General features: G+C 45.4%; 1 protein-coding gene across 1 annotated transcript in view; it reads left to right on the plus strand.

Moving 5' to 3' along the window:
* mtmr11 (myotubularin related protein 11) overlaps nt 1-23185 on the plus strand; it is a 42282-nt gene that overhangs the window by 15992 nt on the left and 3105 nt on the right. Inside the window, exons 3-16 of the mRNA XM_083990138.1 lie at nt 2911-3047; nt 3220-3289; nt 3636-3775; nt 9504-9588; nt 12472-12619; nt 12944-13031; nt 13628-13716; nt 14543-14670; nt 15708-15786; nt 16743-16813; nt 18311-18483; nt 18700-18870; nt 19006-19224; nt 20284-20601. Coding sequence (XP_083846264.1) covers nt 2911-3047; nt 3220-3289; nt 3636-3775; nt 9504-9588; nt 12472-12619; nt 12944-13031; nt 13628-13716; nt 14543-14670; nt 15708-15786; nt 16743-16813; nt 18311-18483; nt 18700-18870; nt 19006-19224; nt 20284-20601 — 1916 coding nt within the window. The remainder of the gene's footprint in view (nt 1-2910; nt 3048-3219; nt 3290-3635; nt 3776-9503; nt 9589-12471; nt 12620-12943; nt 13032-13627; nt 13717-14542; nt 14671-15707; nt 15787-16742; nt 16814-18310; nt 18484-18699; nt 18871-19005; nt 19225-20283; nt 20602-23185) is intronic.

Below are 23185 nucleotides of genomic sequence, written 5' to 3' on the forward strand. Positions count from 1 at the left end.
ACATATCAGCGAAAAGCATCAATATAAACATGCCGGAGTTAGCACAGTTGCTAAATTCCATCCGTTGTCCTTAGGCAGGTATCATAACAAAACATACAGACATTACACCATGACAATTGGATAAAACATGTAGAAATCTTAAACAAAAAACAAGTCCTGCCTGCTTCACATCAAGGTTAAAAGTCCTGTACTGGGGTGGGACGATATGGGTAACTCACGATTCGATACTGTGGCGATATTTGGCCCACGATAATGATAATATCACGATACACGATATCTGCGATATTCGATATATTGCAAGAAATTTCATCAACGATATATCACGATATATGTGACTGAAAAAAAAACATAAAAGGGAAAAAGTCTCATGCATTTATTCCAAAACTTTGTACAGTGTACAAATTAATAAACACTGTACAGCTGGAGACATTAAAGCAGAACTATGCAGGATTTGGGCTGTAATTATTGTGGCTCAGAGTCACTGTGATGGTAGAGTGACCTATTATGAGGTGAATGGGGTCTAGGCCAATGCGCTCACCCCCCCCACTGGCTGAAAACCGCACTTGCAAGATCAGTCCTCCGTCTCGGTGTAAATCTCATCAATGGGTAGAACTATCGCGAGAAACTGCCTTACGGCAGTACGAGATAAGAACGCAGATGACGTCATGCATGTCATGAATCGTGATTGGTTTGAGTTCGGAAAGTCGGAGGAAACCATGGAAACATGTTTGTACTGATGAAGTTCGGCTTGTGGCTAACACGGAGCTAATGCTAACAGACACACACACACCATGGATCTTTTATAAGATAATGTAATACATCATGACACACACACACACGCCTTCGCGTTTTGGAACCTTTATTCATGTGTGTGTGTATGTCTGTGTCTTTGTGTCTTTGTCTGTGTGTGGCCGTATTAGCGTTAGCTCCGTGTTAGCATTAGCTCCCTGTTAGCGTTAGCTCCGTGTTAGCATTAGCTCCGTGCTTAGCAAACACCGCTCTCTACCTTCAGCAGTAAACACAAGCACGTGTAGGGAGGGGGTGGAGGAGGTGGGGCGGCGAGTTTTTTTTTTACGACAGTGACATGTGCCTCCCAGAACTGTGGGGGAGCCCCGGAGAGGGAAAAAAAGAGAAACCAACGAAGGAGCGAGCTATTTCCGGCCAAGTTGCATAGTTCTGCTTTAAAGTGCATGAACATTAATAACATGTCTTATGTAAACCAGGACAGTGCTTTATGATACTGAAAAGTCAGTAGCAACTTGTTTTATGTAGTTTCTTATGCTTTCCATTCATGGTATTTAAAAAATCAGCTGTCAGAGAGAGAGAGCAGCCTCTTTGGTGATAAGAAGAACAAGTTCTCTAGTGTAGGACATGAGGAGAAAAAACATGCAGGTTTTCTGTAACATTACTGTATAAGACAGCGCCAACAACCCCCCCCCCCCCCCCCCCCCCCACACTCCGTCCTCCCTGAATGAACGGGCGATTGGGGGGAAAAAAGAAAAAACTCACTAGTCGAAGCGGCAGCTCTACGTCGCGCACAACCGCAACAACGGCAACTACAACTTCCTCCTACAAATGTACGACCGTCGGTGTGACGTGCAGACGCAGTGGACGACTCCTCAGTCCATGAGTTACATGTCTCAGACCGGATCATGTAAATCAAGCTGCAGAAATATCCGGGGGACGGGAGCGTCGCGGTAACCGTAGTAACTCACACACACACAGAGAGACCATAGACTGTAGAGAGAGACACATACGCCTGTCTGTGTGGTTGCTGTATATTTTACCTTCGCAAAACAGTTCTTGCAGATTATATTCTTTATCCAGTGTTCTCCTGTCAGCTGTTTCGTAAAAGCCAAAGTGGGTCCACACTTTAGAGTGGAAACCAACTTGCGGGTGGGTCTTCTTCTTCTGCCGCTACTCACGCCTACTTTACCCTCATTTACGGGATTAGCGCCCCCACAAAAAGGACAGGAGAGATTAAGTACTGACGGTGAAAAAAAAAGTACTGACTGTGACAACGGGGTAAATGTGTGTTGTAACAAAATATCGATATTTGCCGTCAGTGTATCGATTATTTATTGCGACAGAGAGCACAACAATATATTGCAATATCGATTTTTTTTCCCACCCCTAAGTGACATGTTGATGTTTTTGACGCTGTCTTTTGTCTATCTTCTTATTATGTTATGATGCCTGCTGCAAATTCAATTTCCCTCGGGATATAAATAAAAATAAAACTGAACTGAACTTGTCACAGTTTCAACTGGTTGCTATCCAAGTCCAAGATTTTGTACTTACCAATAATTGTACAATAATGGTAATATATAGCCTACGTGTTTTGTCAAAAGTTTTCAAAAGCACATTATTACATTTCTCCTAAATTATCCACTGAGTTTTAAAGACCATGGATGATTTATTTATTGAACACACATTGAAGCTGTGTTACCTTGATATTCAACTGCAGTTTGAATGTACCTGTGTACATTAATTATTTGTGACTATTTACAAACCAAACAGGTGTTATGTAATTCAGAGGAAAGTTATTGTCATCCATAAGGTTGTCCCTTTACTGCTGGCAGCAACAAGCAGCTACATTAGGACTCAGCCTTTTGTTTGAAGGTGTTTGTTACACCCACTCCCTGCAGCCTATTCTTGGTGAACTTCCATGCCTGTTGTTTCTCCGTCTATACACTTCCTGCTGTTTACCCTCATCAACCCCCCCCCCCCCCCCCCCCTCATCAACCCCCCCCCCCCCCCCCCCATACACTTTCAGTTATGCAATCTCACTCAGAGAGGTCAAACCATTCACAATCAAACGTGCTCAAAAATAAAAACCCCTTTCCTGACATACGTATGCTGCCCATAAACTCCATCCTGTAACCTCTGTGCCACTTCTCTTCTCTCTAGGCGAGTGTGTGCTTCAAAGAGCTGTTATGGTGAGGAAGAAGCTGACTGCCAGGGAAGGAAGAGGCTGGCTCTCTGGGACCCTCTTCTGCACTCACTTCAGAGTGGCCTTCGTTCCCCAGGACAGTCCTAAACCTGATGTAAGTACCGGAAATGCTTTGTGTAATTGCTCCACGTGATGTTAAGAGATGACATTGTAAAATATACTACCGGTAATACATTTTATATAATAGAAAAACTGTGAATCAATATTTTAAATGTCATATTCAGAACTGAATATTGCTGTTTCTAATAATAATGTTCCTTCTGCAGGACAATGCCGACCCGGTGCTGTTAGGAGATCATGATGTGGCTTTGGCGTCTATAGAGAAGGTTGTAGTTGGTAAGTCCAACCCCCTGCCTGTGGATTAACTCGGTTTTACAATAAGAATATTTTATTTATTTATTTATTTTATTTATTTATATTATATATGACACTCCCTGTTTGCACACACACAGAGCTGTGTACAGTTTAAAACCGTCTGCTGTGATACTGTTTATCTTCAGCTCCTATGGGACAAGATAAATAGTGCATCTTTGGGAATGTGCATGTAAGGCTTATCTCTCAGTGGAGCCACACACTATAGATTTAACCTAAGAACTGTAGGTATGTATGTAACCTAATACTATAGAACTCTCTGGATCTGTTTAATGTTTGCTAAGTACCTCTCTCCCCTGTGTTGCTGCAGTCGGCCCAAACAGGACTAAGCTGGTGACCCCCAACTCCTCCCTGAAGTTCACTCCAGAGGAGCTGGTGCTTTACTGTAGGGACATGAGAGTCATCTGCTTCCTGTTTGACCGCCTCACTCCTGACGCACAGGTTATAGAGGTGTGTTAAACTTGCTAGCATCTATTGCATATACTGTACATATCAGAACTCCCCTTGTATCAATGTGTTTTATTTTATTATATGCAGTTTTAGCCTTTTTCCTTTTAAATCTAGTATATATATATTTTTTCTGATATGCATATTGTGGCAACCCAGGGGAGAATGCAACCAGATTCACATAAAATAGACTCCAAGACAGATGAGGCAAAATCAAAAAGTCTTTAATAGACAAGTTAAAGGGAGGGAGAGGGGCACAGGGTTAAAGGTAAACTAAGGTTTCTTCCCGGCTGGGGCGTTTGTCCTCAGGTTTCAGTCCTGGGTCTCCAACGAAACAGGCTCCTGGATAGGGCAGAGAGAGAGGGAGAGAGGTGAGGCATGGGTTACTTGCCACGGGGTCCAAGGGCTACTCAAACAGTCCCACGTCTCTGGCTCCTGGCTTTCTGACGTCTGTTGCCTGTCGTTCCTCCTGGTCGAAGAGCAGCCTGATTGAGTGGGAGAGCAGGGAGTAAATCTTCTCCCCTGATTACCTGATGGGCTGCAGGTGTGTCCAGTGCCAGATTCCCAGTGGCTGCACCACCTCCACTGGGTAGAACACACCCCCTGCTACCTCCCCTAACCGGAGCCTGGGGTTTCCCTGTCGGGTTGAGCCTGTGGCTTCTCCTGGCTTGCCACATACCCCCCCCACCAGCTCCAGGCCGGGGCTGGGAGCGCCAACAAACAAGCAGTCCTCTCTTCTGGATAGGGCATCCGCATTTCCGTGGGCCCTGCCCGACCTGTGTTCAACAGAGAAATTAAAGTTTTGCAATTCCAAGAACCACCTTGTGACCCGTGCATTAGTGTCCTTGGCCGTTGATAACCATTTGAGTGGTGCGTGGTCTGTTACCAGGGTGAAGCGTCGGCCGAGGAGGTAATAACGCAGCTTGGTCAAAGCCCATTTGATAGCCAGACATTCCTTTTCTATGGTGGAGTAGTTTTGTTCATGTTTTTTCAACTTACGACTGATGTAGGTCACCGGGTGTTCCTCCCCTCCTCTGATCTGTGAGAGGACCGCTCCGACCCCTGTTCCGGAAGCATCAGCGTGCACAATGAACGGTTCGCTGAAGTTTGGGGCACCCAGCACGGGCTCCGTGCACAGGGCCTTCTGAAGGGTGGAGAAGGCTTCCTCTGCTTCAGCACTCCAGGAGACCCGGTGAGGGTGGTTCTTCTTCGTCATCTCATGCAGAGGGGCCGCAATCGTAGCAAAGTGGGGGATAAAACATTGATAATAGCCAACCAGACCCAGGAATGTCTTTACCTGTCGCTTGGTCGTCGGCCGGGGCCAGGTGGTGATCGCCTCCACCTTCCGGAGTTGGGGTCTCACATTACCCCTGCCGATGGTGTATCCCAGGTACTCGGCCTCCTCTAGCCCCAAACGGCATTTCTTTGGGTTGGCTGTCAGGCCGGCTTGTCGCAGAGCTCTCAGGACTGCCCGCAGGTGGCCTAGGTGGGCGGTCCAGTCTGTGCTGTGGATTATGATGTCGTCAATATAAGCGGCTGCATACTCACGATGGGGTCGGAGTATCTGGTCCATCATCCGTTGGAAGGTGGCGGGGGCTCCGTGTACTCCAAAGGGCAACACGGTGTAATGGTACAGGCCATCGGGGGTGACGAAGGCGGTCTTCTCCTTGGCCCGGTTGGTGAGGGGGACTTGCCAGTAACCTTTGGTGAGGTCAAGAGTCGACACAAAACGACTGGGGCCTAATCTTTCAATCAACTCATCGACCCGAGGCATAGGATAAGCATCAAACTTAGAGATTTCATTCAGTCTTCTAAAATCATTGCAGAACCTATCTGAGCCATCGGGTTTAGGAACGAGTACAATTGGACTGGACCAGGCACTATGTGATTCTTCAATGACCCCCATCTCCAACATTCTCTTTACCTCTTCTCGAAGGCTCTGCCTCTTAGCTTCGGGGATGCGATAGGGCCGGAGCCTCACCTTTTTTCCTGGCTCGGTGATTATGTCATGTTGGATCACATCCGTACGTCCAGGCAGGTCAGAGAACACATCTTGAAACTGGCTTGTCAGTTCAACCAGGTCTTGGCGGTGGGACGGTGCCAGCTGAGGGCCGAAGGGTACCTGTGCATTCAAACTGGACATTTTAACAGTCAAGGCGGGCGCCGGGGCCGCATCAGTGGTATGCCATTTCTTCAGAAGATTAACATGATAAAGCTGACAAGTTCTTCTCCTCCCCGGTTGCCTCACCTTATAGTTGACCTCACCCACCTTCTCCATGACCTCATAGGGCCCGTGCCACTTGGCCAGGAACTTGCATTCTGTGGTTGGGATGAGGACCAGGACCAACTCACCAGGCCTGAACTCTCGGACGTGGGCTTTCCTGTTGTAGACTTTGGCTTGAGCTTGCTGCGCTTGCTGCATATGCCCCCTAACAAGGGGCCAAACCATGCTCATCCGGTCCTTCATCTGGTCAACATACTCAATGATAGAGCGGTGGGGAGATGGTTGTTGTTCCCAGGCTTCCTTGGCCAGGTCCAGCATGCCCCGTGGCCTCCGTCCGTACAGCAACTCGAACGGTGAAAATCCTGTGGACGCCTGTGGGACTTCGCGGATGGCAAACAAGACAAAGGGGATTAGTTGGTCCCAGTTTTTCCCATCCACATCAATGATCTTTCTCAGCATTTGTTTGAGAGTTTTATTGAACCGTTCAACAAGACCATCTGTCTGTGGATGGTAAACAGACGTCCTTAACTGGCTCACCTTCAACAGCTTGCACATCTCCTTCATTACTCTTGACATGAAGCAGCTTCCCTGGTCGGTGAGGACCTCTTTGACAATGCCCACTCGACTAAACAGTAGGAACAGCTCACGGGCCACAGTCTTAGCCGTAGCTGCCCGTAGGGGAATAGCCTCGGGATAGCGAGTGGCATAGTCAAGGAGGACCAGGATATACCGATGTCCCCTGCTGGATTTAGGGAGGGGACCCACAATATCCATGGCCACTCTCTGGAAGGGCGTGTCAATAATGGGTAAAGGGATCAAAGGGTTCTGATAGTTTACCTTTGGGGCTGTCTTCTGGCATTCTGCACAGCTTCTGCAATAATCCTGGACAGCCCTCTTCACCCCAGGCCAGTAGAAGCGGCCCAGGATTCTCTCGTACGTTTTTTCTACTCCTAGATGTGCCCCTAATAGGTGTGAATGAGCTAGGTACAACACTTTAGGTACATAGCATTTTGGGACCAACAACTGTTCAACAATGAGTTCTCCCTTTTTAACCACCCTGTACAAGAGCCCATTTTTTACCATAAAATGTGGAAAGATGATTGCACTCACCCCTTCAACTCGGTTGCCCTCAACTTCAATCAGGTTCCTTCGGGCTTGTTCCAAGTTGGGGTCCTCTAACTGGGCGGTTCCAAACTGCCCTGGGTGGGGCCTCCTTTCCTCCTCTACAATGGGGAATTCAGAAAAAGCCTCTGAAAACCTGTCGTCTGATGAGGCTTCTTCGGGTTCAGTGTTCCTGGCCCCTACAGGTTCAGCTGGTCCCTGAACGTCTTCACTGGTCTCCTCCCCAGAGGAGCCGGGGACCCCAGCTGCACAGACAGGCCGGGGCCTCGCTTTCCCGCTGCCCCGGGGTTTCTTCCTCAGGTTGTTTGGCCCCCACAAACGCCAAAATATGGGGCAGTCTCTCCCGATGAGTACAGGGACTGGCAGGTTTTTCACCAACCCTGCGATCAACTCAAAGGTGCCCCGTGTGGTCTGGACCTTGATGTGAGCGGTGGGGCAGTCCCGAGAGTCCCCATGGACACAGGAGACCGGGATAGAGGGCCCCTGGGGTCCTGTCGTCAGTTCGGGCCTTAACAGGGTCACAGCACTTCCAGAGTCCAGGAGGGCCTCTGTATCCTGCCCATTGATTCGAACGGGGAGTTTTGGGGCCGTCATGTCCTCATGAGCCCAGCAGGTGGTGAGATAGCCGCCCGCTTCCTGGGGGGCCACAGCCGATTCTGCTGTCGGCATCGATTCCTCATCACCGGGGCAGTTCCACGATAGATGGCCTTCCTGACCACATGTGAAGCATCTGCGACGCTCCCGGATAATTGCCGGTCGGGTCTGGGGGGTTGCCCGGGGCTGGCCCGGCTGGCTGGCCCCTGGTTGAGGTCGGACCTCCTGGCCCCCCCTTCTCACCCTCGGCTTCTCTCCCCGGGGGTCAGAGCGGCCGGGACGTGGATTCTCCCCCCGGTTGCTTCGCAGCAGTTCAACGGTTACCTGGTGGTTTTCCAACAGCTCTACCAGGGCATCAACAGTCTCAGGATTACTTTGGGAGGCGTACCGTTTGGCGTCTGCAGGTAGTGCTCGAATGCAGCGGTCCATAACAACTCTATCAAGGGCCGCGGGTCCGTCCCCTGTGGTCAACCAGGTGCGGGTCAGACGTATCAACGTGGCTACCTGGGGGCGTACGGGGGCCGTCTGGTCGTAGGCCCAGGCATGGAACCGCTGAGCCCTTGTTGGGATGTTGTGGCCATAATGGGCCAAAATGGTCGTTTTCAGCAGGTCATAGTTGTTGACGTCCCGGGGAGAAAGGTCCTGACAGGCCCGTTGAGCTTCCCCCGTTAGGAAAGGGGCCAGTATGCCAGCCCACTCTGCCCTGGGCCACCTCTCTCTCTCTGCTGTCCTCTCGAATACCTCCAGGTAAGCTTCAATATCATCTTCTGCACTTTGTTTCGTTAGCACTTTACTGGGTCCCACTGGCCTCTCTGGTTTCACCAAGTGTTTTCCCAACACAGTGAATGCATCCTGCAAGGCTTTAAGGCTATGGGCCTGTTGGGCTTGGGTTTGGATGAGCTGGGCCAGGGCCGCCTCCATCTGAAGTCTATTTTATAGTGAATCTGTAGCGTTGGATCACGATGCCCGCATTCTCCACCAAATGTGGCAACCCAGGGGAGAATGCAACCAGATTCACATAAAATAGACTCCAAGACAGATGAGGCAAAATCAAAAAGTCTTTAATAGACAAGTTAAAGGGAGGGAGAGGGGCACAGGGTTAAAGGTAAACTAAGGTTTCTTCCCGGCTGGGGCGTTTGTCCTCAGGTTTCAGTCCTGGGTCTCCAACGAAACAGGCTCCTGGATAGGGCAGAGAGAGAGGGAGAGAGGTGAGGCATGGGTTACTTGCCACGGGGTCCAAGGGCTACTCAAACAGTCCCACGTCTCTGGCTCCTGGCTTTCTGACGTCTGTTGCCTGTCGTTCCTCCTGGTCGAAGAGCAGCCTGATTGAGTGGGAGAGCAGGGAGTAAATCTTCTCCCCTGATTACCTGATGGGCTGCAGGTGTGTCCAGTGCCAGATTCCCAGTGGCTGCACCACCTCCACTGGGTAGAACACACCCCCTGCTACCTCCCCTAACCGGAGCCTGGGGTTTCCCTGTCGGGTTGAGCCTGTGGCTTCTCCTGGCTTGCCACAATATATATGATATATGATATATTGTGCTTTGCTACATTTTACATTTTACTACTAGTGATGTATGTGCTTGGGTCAGTGAATATTTTCATGCAGCTTCCTCTGTGTGTGTGTTGGCTCAGATCCAAGGCTCTGGTTACTGTCATACTGTACATTAGCCATGTCAGAGTCTGAAGACTTCTGCCTGGAGAAGCTGATGTGATGCGGCGGGTCCCTCGGCCGCCGTTGAAAGCTGATGACCTTTGTCATGTTGATTGGCTCACTGTGGTTTCCCTCCTCAGATCACTTACACCATCGCCAAGACCTACCAGCCTCTCAAACCAGGGTCCGTTTTATCTTTCCAGAACGCTGCCCTCGGGAGTGTAGGTGAGTGCATTAATGTATGCCGTGGAATCTATAAAAGCACCCATTCCCTGCCTGGCACTGATACAACACCATGTCAGTCTGTCTATAATGCTTAAAGGGGTAGATCAACAAATTGGCCCATTGCCATAATCTCTATAGTCATAGCAGTAGGTTCGTGACCTTTAATTGTTGGTGCAAGCTATTTTTAGAATGGCGGAGCAGAGCCACGAGCTGCTCAGAGCTACGCTACGGAGGCTAATGGGATTTCTTGGTTTCCCTCATCAAACTCATCAAATACACAATCCAACAACTCCGTCTCGTAACGTTCTGTTATTATCTCATAGCGTGGTGAATGTGCAGGTCACAACTTGTCCACCAGAGAGTTTTTGAGTTTTTGGATTGTGTATTTGATGAGTTTGATGAGGGAAACCAAGAAATCCCATGAGCCTCCGTAGCGTAGCTCTGAGCAGCTCACAGCTCTGCTCCACCGTTCTAAAAGCAGCTTGCACCAACAATTAAGGGTAACAAACCTACAATTTGCCAAAATGTTGAGCTATCCCTTTAAAGTATACACACTGGACTTGATATACAAACCAATGTCATGTGTTTATGTGTGTGTGGACAGTTACACAACTTGGTCCTAAACCCAAAAACTACACTGTAGAGTCATTGGGTAAATTATTTTTTATTTTGAGTACTGTTGCTTTGTGTGTGTCTGTATGGACTTCAGTGACATGAAAATAATGGAGAGTCGATGGCTCTAAGTACCTGTCACTGAATCTGTCAATCCTTCAGTTTTTTCTGTACCTGATTTTTCTCTATGATGAATATTCAGAGAGATAACAGCTCAGTGGAAGTGAGAAGCAAATGGCCACATGATTCAGAAAGGCAGTATGAGTGTGTTGGCTCCCTGGCTGCTTGAAGCATATCAGAGTTTTCTACTGGTGTGACTCCTGCAAGTCTGCTCTCACTTTGGTTTTTCACTCCGGAGACAGAATGTACTTGAACTTTGTTTCATCTATTTTTGTTTCTGTTTATTTCTACATTCTGCTGCTCTTCTTCTTCTTCTTCTTCTTCTTCTTCTTCTTCTTCTTCTTCTTCTTCTTCTCCTGTCTTCAATAACGGAGTGAATATTAAACAGGAAAGCTCACGGTTTCTGTCCAGACTATAATGACAATATAAAGCTCACATCCTCTCTGCTCGGCAAAATTAGAAACATTCTCTCCTCTGTAATGACGCAACGAAAGAATTCTGTCTTTGAAACTGTGGCCAGATGTGAGCAAATCTCTCAGTGGTTTGGAAGACTGTGGCTCTCTGTGGGTTTCTAGAGCTGATCTTGACAGTGATTGAAAAGCTCAGTTTGGGAAAGATTAAGCCCACGTAATTAAATGTAATGTTGTGTCTTTGGAGGTTCAGAACCAACTCTGTTTCAGCAAATAGGACACACTGTATCTCCTTACATAAAAAAACAACAGTTTTGCTCAGTTGCAAACGAGCCACTCGCTGTTTGCTTCAACCTATATAAGGAAATATGAGCCCATCTGCACAATACATTATGCTATGTTAAAGCTACGCTAGGCTGACCAGGCTCTTGATGACTGTCAGCTGTTGGATAAATAATGCAAGCCCCCCTCTGAAACAAGTCATTAGATGACCTACACTTCAACTCTGGCCCAGGGGGTCAAGTGTGTCCAGTGTGTGGTCAGTGTTCTGCATTATGTTTGACTTCAAGTGTGACGACATCACTGCACCACTGTGTTGTGTCACTGTTAGGTATTAACATATACTAAATACTACATTTAGTGCCACAAAGACACACTTTCCTAGATGTACTTGAAATTATTCCGATTGTATTTGCATGTTGTTTTTTTCCTTCTTGATCTCTGACTAAATTTAGATCAGTGGAAAAGGAAGCAGGGGCTCAGGCTTTCAGCTGTGCTGCCTGCTGGCTAGCCAGTTTCAGATATGCATTCAGTTTCCATGTTCCCATGCTGCTAGATAGATACATCTACTGTACCCTATGATTTTTTTTTTTGATTGATGCAGCTAATTATCCCCTTAAAGCAGAAGTAAGTGATATATTTGTGTTAATATAAGTCTTAAATAGTTATATCTTCCGACAGCAATCACTTACATAGAGTGTTTGGACCGAAACACGGGTCTGTCAGTCACTCTGCTCTGCGCCGAGGAGAAAACATTTATCGTATCCTACAGTTTTTATCCAATGAGGAGAGAGAACGGCATGCAGGGCTGTGTGTGCAGCCAAGGGACGCCGTGAATGTGGTGACGTAGGGACGAGGACTGTTATGGTGCGTTCAAGGAAACTCGTAACTTGTGTTTTTCCGACCAGTGAAGATGTACCAGTTCGATCTGGTACGAGTTCACGGGTCGGAAGTTACGAGTGGCCGTTATAGTGACTTTCACAGGTAAAACAGGTCGGAAAAACACGAGTGGGTTGCCTGGTACGCTACAAAGTCGTAAGTTGTGACTTGAAGCTGTAATTTACGGTTTCAAAAGCCTGCCTGGAACGCAGCATTAGCCAAAACGACCGGATCGCTTACTTCTGCTTTAATGAGTGAATTAAATGTTTGGTTCATTGAAAATATCATAAAAGAGGAAACAATTGCTATCATAGTCTCACAAAGTCAAGGCAACAGTTCTTGTCTTTGAGGGGGCAACTAAACTGTCTGAAACCCAAATAGGTTCAGTCCACAATTATATAAATTTTAGATAAAAACAAGTGGCATACCCTTTACATTAGATTAGCTTTATTACTCACTCTTGTTATGTTGTTAGGATATAAAGTTATTACACGTATAACAAATAATCCAATATCATACACATAGTAGCTCAAGTGATTCAGCATCAAAATAATATTTGCACGCACACTCTGTCCTCCCCCAGAAATGAAGCAGTTTCTAAGCAACCGTCGCCGAGATACCCACATGAACTGGTTTGAGTCTGTCTTAGACTGGGAGCAAGAGCTGGAGAGGTGCGGGGCCAGTGGCTGGAGAGTGAGCTCCGTGAATGACCGCTTCGAGATGTCCACCAGGTAAATTCACACCCTGCTTGAATAGAAACCAAATCTACAGTGTTATAAACACACATCTTTGTTTTTATCTGTTTCTCAAATTAGACCTTTAAATGTGTTATATTGTGGTATCAGTTTTACTGAATGTTATTTCCTCAGTGTTGCATTTTAACTGAAGTAATGTGTCAAATCATCCACCACAAACCACACACTGCAGGGACGTGTGAATACACCTCTCAAGAAGAAAGCAAGCAAAGCCAAGGACGAACATCTTACATGGCTACTATCACACTACTGTTTTATATCCTGTCAATTAAACTGAGCACTCTCTCTGCTTGCTGTCAGTCTGCCAAGGTTCATCGTGGTTCCACAGAAGGTTTTGGACACTGAGCTGAAGAAAAGCTTCGCTCACTTCAATGAGGGACGCATCCCTGTGAGTGCACTCAGTACTGACAAATTTATTCAACCTGCCACCTTGTATAAATTCATGTGTTAACATGTCAGTAATATTCTAAGAATCGTAACCTGTATTTAAAATATCTTGTGAATTTCTAACAAAACATTTTGAATCAGGGTTTCTACATGTTCTTTATAAGTCGAACAGGTCTGGACTTGAAACAGTGTCAGTGCAAATATTTGGTTCATGTAAAATATCACAAAAACCAAAGATGGAAGGCACACAAAGGAAACATAACAAAGGTGCATTAGCGAGTACTCAGGAGGATTTTCTGGGGAAGATTTTCTAGGTCACAACAGACCCAGCTGCCAAAGAATGAAGCAAGTTTGTGCCTTAAAGTTTGACTCTTTGTTTAATGCTTTAGAAAGGAGGCGTTTGCATTCAAAACTAAATGATAGGACAAAAAGTGAATGTCTCAGGTGCTCATCACATATTCCCCTGTTATTAACATTCCTATGACACAAATTATAAGCCAAACACAGATGCAGGGAGAGCCTTTAGGGAATTTCAACAATATGGAATGTGTTGTTAAAGAGGCTGACGGTGACTGTGTTTTGTGTTTTGTGTTGCAGCGCTGGTGTTGGCGACACCCCCGCGGCAGTGATCTACTGCGAATGGCCAGCTTCCAGAACAACATTTATCATGAGAAAGATGACATCAGGTGGGCGTGTTTGATGTTCTTAAAATGGATTTTAATGTGTGTATCCCTGTCAGTGTACGCATTAACAGTTGACCACCGATACCTCACTGCAGGGTGTGACTATCACAGGGCAAAGCCTGAGTTATGGTAATCCAACAGAGGTAGAGGACCATCACAGTGTGAAAGAACAATGAGTGAGTGGTCTGTTGATGGGTGGTTGTCAGGTTTCACAGGCCAGCACACTTGTCTTTGTTCAGGTGATGACATCAATTCACATTTCAGGGTATTGAGGTTCAATCAAACCCTTTATTTCAGCTTAAATTTCATCATAGCAAAGCTGCCTCACTCAGCTTTAATTGTAGCTTGTTCATGCCACCAGCCACTGAAAGAAAAGACATTTGGGTTCACTCTTACAGAAAGAAAATACTGACACTGTGATGAATGTGTGAAGTGTTGCAAAAGATAACATCAGTATACACAGCAACGGAACCGGGTTTATTTTAATCATTCTGAGAAGAGAAACGATACCGTATGATGACAGGAAACCAAAGTGCTCACTGAAATTTACAAAGGCTTGAACTAGAAATACACACCTGAAGTAGGTGGTTACTGTGTTCTACTGAATGAAGCAACATTTAAACACAGTATTTTTGCTGAGTATTGCTCTGTGTACTGAGGAATCCAGTAGGAATTTAAAAGCATTTTACATCAAACTATTACCATCTTTGGAGATGATACCCTCCTCTAACAAACATATGGCTGTGAAACGCACCATGCAGCTCAATAGAAAGGTAATCCAGATGCATGACGTGGCGGTGTGTTGACAGCAGGCTGTTGTGTTGTGTAGAAACCTGGAGATGGTCCTATTCGGTTGCCAGTCCTCCCTGTGTGTAGTGGTGGAGCTGGGCGAGGAGCTGCCCTCACCTGCTGACGTCCAGCTGGCACACAGCCGCCTGCGCGCCCTCTGTCTGGGAGGTGGGTGCCACACAAACCCACACACAATCCACTCACAACATCCTAACAAACACGTAACACAACACAAAAACTAGAGCATGTTGGATATTTAATGAAGTGTTATTGTCTTTCTTCAAAATGTCTCAATGCTATTAGAGAGTGTATAATTACACAACTTTTTTTAAACAGTTGTTTACGGTCTTCTTCACACTTTTAGAGTTGTAGCAAAACAGTTTTTTTGTGGGATAGACTTTATTGTTGTTTTTGTCATGATGGCGCACACAGCACATTCCATGGTTGGGTAAGAACAGAAGTGACAAAACCCATGATGATCTACAACTACTGGCCCTGGAACTGAAATGCTGACCCATCTCTCCCAAACACACACACACACACACACACACAGACTCTCACTCTCTCTTGCACATAAACAATGTGTAAAGGTCACCGATTATCACGGTTCACACATTTGTCAGCTCAGTGTTTTGTCTTTTGTTGGTGAGAGCTTCACGGCTCAGAGGATTGTCCTGTAAAAACAGCCACTCAGATGCAGGGTGGCAGTGGGCTTTGACTCGTCACAGCAACTAGATAGAAAATGAAAAGAGACTGTGGAGATTGTTTTAATAACTAATCTCCCAGGGATTATATGGATTTTACACTTAGGGCCCCACTCAAGATACGTATTGATTTACAGGGGGGAGGGGGCTGTCTTTGGCTCTAATCTTGTGTGATTGTAAACATTTAACACTACACTTTCACTAACAAGGTGACTGCAGTATCAAATATTTTCAATGTACTGATTAGAATAGAAATCAGTCACAATCAGTGGCCAATTTAGAGGTCACAGTATGAACAGAGAAGCCCTGCTCTTTGTCTGCACGTCTGCAGCTACGCCTTATTGAAAGATTTATTTAGAATTTCCTACAACTCATTTCACTGTTGTGTCTGTAGTCCTGAACCAGTTCTTACCATCAGGTCATCTGGTGTCTGTGTCATCTGAAACCGTTGTGAGAATAATGTCTGAATATGATCTGTCTGATTCCTGTTGCGGCTTGTAGATATCTCCACATCTGTGTCGGTGCCTGATGACAAATGGTTATCTACCCTGGAAAGCACCCACTGGCTAGACTACACGAGGTAACTGCTGATGATCGTGATTATTGGCTAGTCTGGCAAACCATGTTCATAACAGGAAAGAATCATGTTTTTCCTATCGGTGATTATAATGTTTCCATGTCTCACTGTGAACCGACTGATGGAGAACTGGCCCGAAATTCCTTGAAAATGTCTAGATAATTCAAAAACCACACAACCTTAAAAGATTTTAAAGGGATAGATGGTTCAAAATTTTTGGCAAATTGGCCCATTGCCATAATCCCTATAGTCATAGCAGTAGGTTTGTTACCTTTAATTGTCGGTGCACGCTATTTTTAGAATGGCGGAGCAGAGCTGTGAGCTGCTCAGAGCTATGCTACGGAGTTGTTTTTGAGGCAAATGCAGAGACTGTTTGCCAAAAAACTGTCCCTGACAGGAACGTGCATCAGCGGTTTTTCATGAATTTACCTTGAAAACAACTCTGTCTCATAACGTTCAGTTATTATCTCATAGCGTGGTGAATGTGCAGGTCACAACTTGTCCACCAGAGCGTTTTGGAGTTGTTGGATTGTGTATTTGATAAGTTTGATGAGGGAAACCAAGAAATCCCATGAGCCTCCGTAGCGTAGCTCTGAGCAGCTCACGGCTCTGCTCCGCCGTTCTAAAAATAGCTTGCACCGACAATTAAAGGTAAGAAACCTACTCCTAAAACTATAGGAATTATGGCAATGGGCCAATTTGCCAAAATGTTGAACTATCCCTTTAAAGTATTACATCTGCAATTTAAATGAAGCATCCATATTATTCATCATTATTTTTTACCTCTGGTTTTCATTGTAGAATTGTAAATATCTCTGCTCTTAATGTCCATAAAGCAGTGTATTTATATGGGTTCCTGTATGTATTTATGCAGTATTTGTGGTGTTGTGTCTCTTAGTCGTTAGTCTGTAACACACATTGTTGTTGTCCATCTTACCAACCTGCTGCTCTGTCTCCAGGTCCTGTTTAAGGAAAGCCTCAGAGGTAGCCTGCTTGCTCCGCGGCGGTCACCTGACTGTGGCGCTGCAAGGTGAGTCATGTGACCCCAGACCCCGGCTCGTATTATTCAATCCATTCATTATTCACAGCGCATCCCTCTCATTAATCCCACATTAGGGTTTGCCCTGAAGGAGCTTCATATATACTAAGAACAAGCACACTCCACTGAACCTACATGCACACTGTCTGTAGCGCGCTCCGTACAACCTGCTTTTAAAAACACAGTCACACCAGCAATACTGCTGAGCCGTGAGAAACAAGCTAGACTTCTTAAATTAATTATGACTGTAATGAAATATTTTATGTACATACATATACAGTATATAACATACATATATAAAATGTGGCCTCTGGTGAGGGAGGAACAGAGCCCAACTCATCTCTCTACAGCCCTGGCTCTGCAAACTAAACTTAGGAATAGGGACTGCGTTCATTTATTTTGGAGATACCCTGGACGAGAGGTGCTGGGTGCATGATAGGATGTTCACAGACCACCATGATTACTGATGCTGTTTTGAAGAGGTCTATTGGAATGAGAAGGTCACCTCTGTGCAGCTATGTGTTGCAAAGAGGAGGATGCCGACTGTTGTCTGTGTGCAGCAGAGGTGTCAACTGATCACCACCTGATAGTAAGCTGGATCAGGTGGCAGGGAGTGCTGCTGGACAAAGCAGGTAAACCCAAACATGCAGCGAGGGTGACCTCAGAGTGTCTGACTGACTGGGGCCTGCACACAATGCCTTCAACTTTCTCCTCCAGGTGTTCCTGCCAACTAATGAGCCTGTGTTGTTGTTATTGCTGCTCCTGACAGGAACGTTTAGCTCTTTGTTATCCGTCCAGGCTGCACCGATAGAAGTGTCTGACAGTGAAGGGGGAAAAAAACAGGACAATAACAGATAAAATGTTGCTGGTTCCAGACTGTTAGCAACTTTTAATCATCTGGCCTTGCTGCTTATTTTACATTCACGAGCAGCCAGAGAGTCAGATCCAACGCTGCACCCAGACAATGGCTGTGTTCAGCCCAGGATGTTTACCAGTTTGGCTGCTGTTATTTTACTTTCTCAGCCACTCTGCAGCTGTACGTGACTAACACGAGACGGGACCTTATTCGTCTGCCTGGCTGAGAGCCTCATACATCAGTCTGGCTCCAAGTCCCTTTGTTGCTGCAGATCTGCCATCGGCTGGATCAGCAATAAATGTCCCACTGCAGAAATGAGTCACTGCACTAGACACCAAGAAAAACTCTCTGTGCCTTTGACTCCTGCATCAGCATCCACATTTGTTGTCCTACTCTCTCTGTAAAAGATAAAGGGAAATTAAAAATGATTATTAACTAATGCTTAATAGTATGTACTTATTATAAAGTGTTACCAATAAACCTGAAGTTAATGGTAAATAAAACCAGGTCAATCAGACACTGAGCCACGTCTCCATCCGCCTTGCTGTGAAATGTCTAAATGTGTCAGATAAAGGAACAATGCAGGGTTAACAAGGCTTCACACTGTTGCTCTCTCTTGTTTTCCGTCACAGAGGCGGAGGACAGGGACATGAGCTGCGTGGTGTCCAGCCTCGTCCAGGTGATGTGTGACCCCCACTGTCGGACACAGCATGGCTTCCAGAGCCTGGTGCAGAAGGAGTGGGTGATGGCCGGCCACCGTTTCTACAGCCGCATCAACTATCACCGCGACAACGACAAAGAGGAGGCGAGTGGTCACGTTCGATGCTGAAATCACAGTGTCCTTCATTTTCTGTCCACTCCCCTCCATCTTTTGGTCACTCTCTTCACTCCTCTCCTCTCTGTCATCCTTCCTTTTTTTTCTTTCCACCTTCTACTGCACTAGTTTCCCCTCACTTTTTCATCCAGTCCTCATCCATCTTACCTCTAACTAATTTGTTTCCTCCTCCTCTCCCCCTTGCAGGCTCCAGTCTTCCTGCTCTTCTTAGACTGTGTCTGGCAGCTGTGGTCCCAGTATCCGTCTCGCTTCCAGCTGACAGAGGACTTCCTGTTGGCCCTGCACGACAGCATCCTCCTGCCACTCTTCTCCAGCTTCCTGGCCAACTGCCAGAGAGAGAGATGCAAACGCTCCCAGGTACTGGACACCTGAGAGGGGCTCTGGCATCTTCCCACTCCTAACGGACATGCACCGTTATAGGTTCCCCTAGTCAGTTGTATTTAAAAAAAAAAGAAAGAAAATAGATTAACGAAAACTTTCTTCTTAACCCAGAACCTGGGGCAGTCCTACACGCCCGTCAACGGCTGGAGAGATGTGCATCATCCAGATTCTTCTTCAGATCCGTCCGACCCTCCTCTGCCTCCGGTGTGGGACTGGGCCCTGCAGTACAGCAAACACCGACAAGACCGCTTCACCCAACCTGTCCCTCCGACCCCTCCCCTCCAACCGCTGCTCAACGGCAACCTCAACACCAACCCAGACACACACAGGGTAGGACTGCCAACTCCTTTACATGATGCAACACACCCTCTAGTGGCCATGCTGGGGAGCTCTCTGTCTGACACTAGCTGGGATGTTGAGTTTCATGAGTGTATTCTTATGAGTTTTGTGCATAGATAGATAACAGTTTACGTGATTTCTGTGGCCCCACACTACATTGCACAGGCAGTTTTTACTGCTGAATAAGAGAATAAAGTTTGTAACCTGAAGGAGGTTACCTATATGAATGAATGATTACATTTATATTTGTTAAGTGTCATGCACCAGTTAAGTTGCCCAGCCCATAAGGGCATATTTAGACAACAAACAAAATCATCAGAGTACAAACAAAACAAAAACCACATGGAATTCATATAAATAATTTGCTTTTCTTAGTGTCCAGGCACTTTTTATGAAAGTAGCTATTGTAAAGACTTGTTTTCTGAAAAACCATTCCAACTTTACCTCATCATCAGCCCAAAACAACTCAGATATCAGAGTGGAACTGTTACAGATGTTATTACTGCAAAGTTGTTTCATCTACTAACATTTTTCAGTGTCCTGTGAATTGTCAGCAGACAACTTCCCCCTCTAGTGGTAGACTGGTTGTGTCTGAAATCATTCACTCACTCAACTCCCTACTCACTATACAGGGAATTCTATATAGAGGACTATATAGAGAGCTCATGTAAAATAATAAATAAATAAAATAACACTTTTGGACATTACTCGCAGACACAGCTCCTGTCATTTAGATCCTGATGATGTCAATAATCTTCTCTGGTGAGAGAAGTGTACATTTATTTAATAAGCAAGTTGAGTAATTATTTTTGAATAAAAAAACCTGTATATACTTCACACTCCCACTGTTTTTAATTCAGTCAGTTTACATAAGCCTTTTTTGGCTTCCACCTCCTCTGTACAATGTTTAATTTCACTTTTTTCATTGTTTTTGCCTAGGCTATATAATGTGAAAATAAACTAAACTAAACCTGCAATGGTGTTTTGAGTGAAATCATTGACTAATTGTATCTTTCTCTGTCCCTCCTCTCTGTCTCGTCTGTCCACCAGCTGGCTGACACCATCCCTGGCTCAGTGTTCCTCCTCTCTCGAGGCTCCTTCTCCTGTCCTGCCAACCTGCTTCCCTGGCGCAGCGGCAGCTCGGGGGTTTACAAGAAGAGCCACCGGAGGGCGCCGTCCTCCGAGAACGTGCCAGGCCTGGAGAGGCTGCTGAAAGCCTGGTCCCTGACCGAGGTACCTCAGGGCCTCACTTCCACCTCCGGACCTCAAGGACCACTGGACCCCTACGAGCCCTTACTGCCCCTCCTGATGGGGCCCTGCATGGGCCTGTGGAGGGAGTGCTACCTCCGGGGGGCTCTCCATGCACAGGTAATTGTTTCATGTTAGTGATCCAGAAGGACTTTCCAACTTTTCCTATTTCACAAAGTTGATTATTTTCTTCTGACTGAACTTGTTTGAACTTGTTACCACGTCTTCACCACACGCCGTTTCATGTGATGAAGGGCTGCCAGCAAACAACTATTACTTTGTTTTAAAGTCACAAGCCAGGAATGTCTGGAGTCACAGGTTTAAATGATGAGGCCGGCATCATGTTGCCTTTTAATATTAACAAAATGTCTGTGAAGGAACTAAAACCGGTCCAGTTTATATGCAACAAGAACAAACATCAGAGAACTATACATTTTAAGAGAGTAACATATTCCATATTTGAAACTCCACAACTTTGAATATTGACAGAAATTTGGTCTCCAACCAAGATTCAAAACTTGGTTGGTTGGGTAGAAAATGTTTTAGCCTAGAAAAACCAGAATGTGCATATCAAGGGATTGACTGTTGACATTGATATAAGATTTTATTTAATAAAATTATGTCATCTTTATATTTACAAATACCAGGTAAATGCTTAGAGCTACTGAAAGATGAAAAGGATGTGATTTAGAGGGTTAGGGTTACACATACAGACGTGGACATAATCGTTGGTACCCTTCTGTTAAAGTTAAAGAAAGAAAAACCCACAATTGTCACTGAAATCACTTGAAACTGACTAAAGTAAAGGACGTTCTCCCAGAAGCTTTGTGGACAGATGAGACAAAACTGAGGCTTTTTGGAAAGTCACAGCTCATTGTACATGGATGCAAAAATGAGGCATACACAGAAAAGGACATTGTATCTACTGTGAAACATGGATCAGGCTCAGTTCTGTTCTGGGCTGCATTGCTGCTTTGCTGAACCAGGGTGTCTTGAATTTGTGCAGGTTACAATGAAATCTCAAGACTATCAAGGCATCTGGAGAGAAATGTGCTGCCCACCCAGTGTCAGAAAGCCGGTCTAGGTCACAGGTCAGGGGTCCTCCAACAGGGTAGACCCAAAACAATTATTTATTTTTTATTTATTTAGAGGACAGTGCACATTAATGGACATTTCTGTAAATGTGCCAGTGTTAACCAAAGGCTAATTTACAACTATAGTCCTCTGGCATGATGTTAAAAAGACCTCAGGCCATAAAAATTCACGAAACAAGGACACAAAGGTCAAAATGCATAAAACAAGGACATAAGAGACAAGAATGGCTAAGAACAAAACACTGGACAGTTCTGAAGTGGCCTTCAATGAGCCCAGATCTAAATCTGAGAGTTACAGAAATCACCTGACTGCAGTGATTGCCTCAGAAGGTTGCACAACAAAATATTAGTTTTTTTTATATTTCATTTTTTTTGTCCAGGCCAGTTCCATTAGTTTTTTGTTTTTTTAATAAATCTGTTGAGCTAAAATTCAAAAGCAATTTCTAATTTTCGTTATTATTATTATTATTACTTTTGTCAGTTATTTAAGTGACAATTGTGGGTTTTTCATTCTTTAACGGAAGGGTGCAAACATTTTTGTCTACTTCTGTATACCCAAATTTATACTAAAAAACTTATACAACAGGATACAGAGGCGTCAGACAGCAGCTCTGTTCAGTAGCTAATTTAAATTCAGCAGGTTTGAGTGCGTCATTGAGTTTATGAAGTGGGCACCATCCTACACAGTTGCTTTATCACACTTGGCCCCGCTCCACTTCCTGAAGGCTCCTAAACATCCGCTGCCTTCAGCCTCATCGTGTCCTCCCTGCTCCGTCCGCTCACATGACGACTGCTCACTCAGCGAATGACGCTGTCTCTTTGATGTGCAGATTAGTTGGAGCTGTCGATCGACAATTCCCAATATGGACGTGACTACAGCCTCTGTGATGTGTGTAGCAGCAGTGCGTCCATCAGTGTCCCCATGGTGATGTTAAGAATAGTCGAGGGCTGTGTGGGTGGGTGCACTCGTCTGTTTTAAAGGAGCAGAAGAGGAACAAGTAAAACTGCTAAAATACCATCTCAGGTTCACGTTGTGGAGAGATTAGGGGAAAATCCGGTGCTTTTGTGGTATTGAAGGGTTTCCCCCCATTATTTCACACACCAGTTAACTTCCCCTCCAGGCCTACAAATCCTTTTTCTTTGTTTTTCTGAGCAGCATTGACACAAGATATTTGTCCATTCACATACTACTTAACCTTTGTGATGGGAATGTCTCCACAGTTCAGTTCAAATAACAAACAGGAGCATAAGAGCATAAGAGCTCACAGTTCTTTACACAAAATTATAGAGAGCCTACTGTAAGTGGAAGCAGGAAGTAACGCTCGCCATGGGATCTCAATTCGGAAAAAATCTCCATGTCAGTTTTCAAAATTTTATTTCATGATCTGATTGAATTGTGTCATGAGAAAAATATATGACCTCTACCTATTTAAAACATTGCGTTTCATGCCAAGAAATCAGCAGTTTGTTGTAAAACTATTATAAAATAAAATTCCGAAAATCTGCAACCAGAAAGACTACACGTCACACACCACATGCCGCCCTGTCAGCTACTCCACTGCCTGTTACTGTAGTACGTAGAGCGAATAAATTCTTCCGTTGCCGTTTTA

Source organism: Trachurus trachurus, assembly GCF_905171665.1.
Source record: "Trachurus trachurus genome assembly, chromosome: 16".
Taxonomy (NCBI): domain Eukaryota; kingdom Metazoa; phylum Chordata; class Actinopteri; order Carangiformes; family Carangidae; genus Trachurus; species Trachurus trachurus.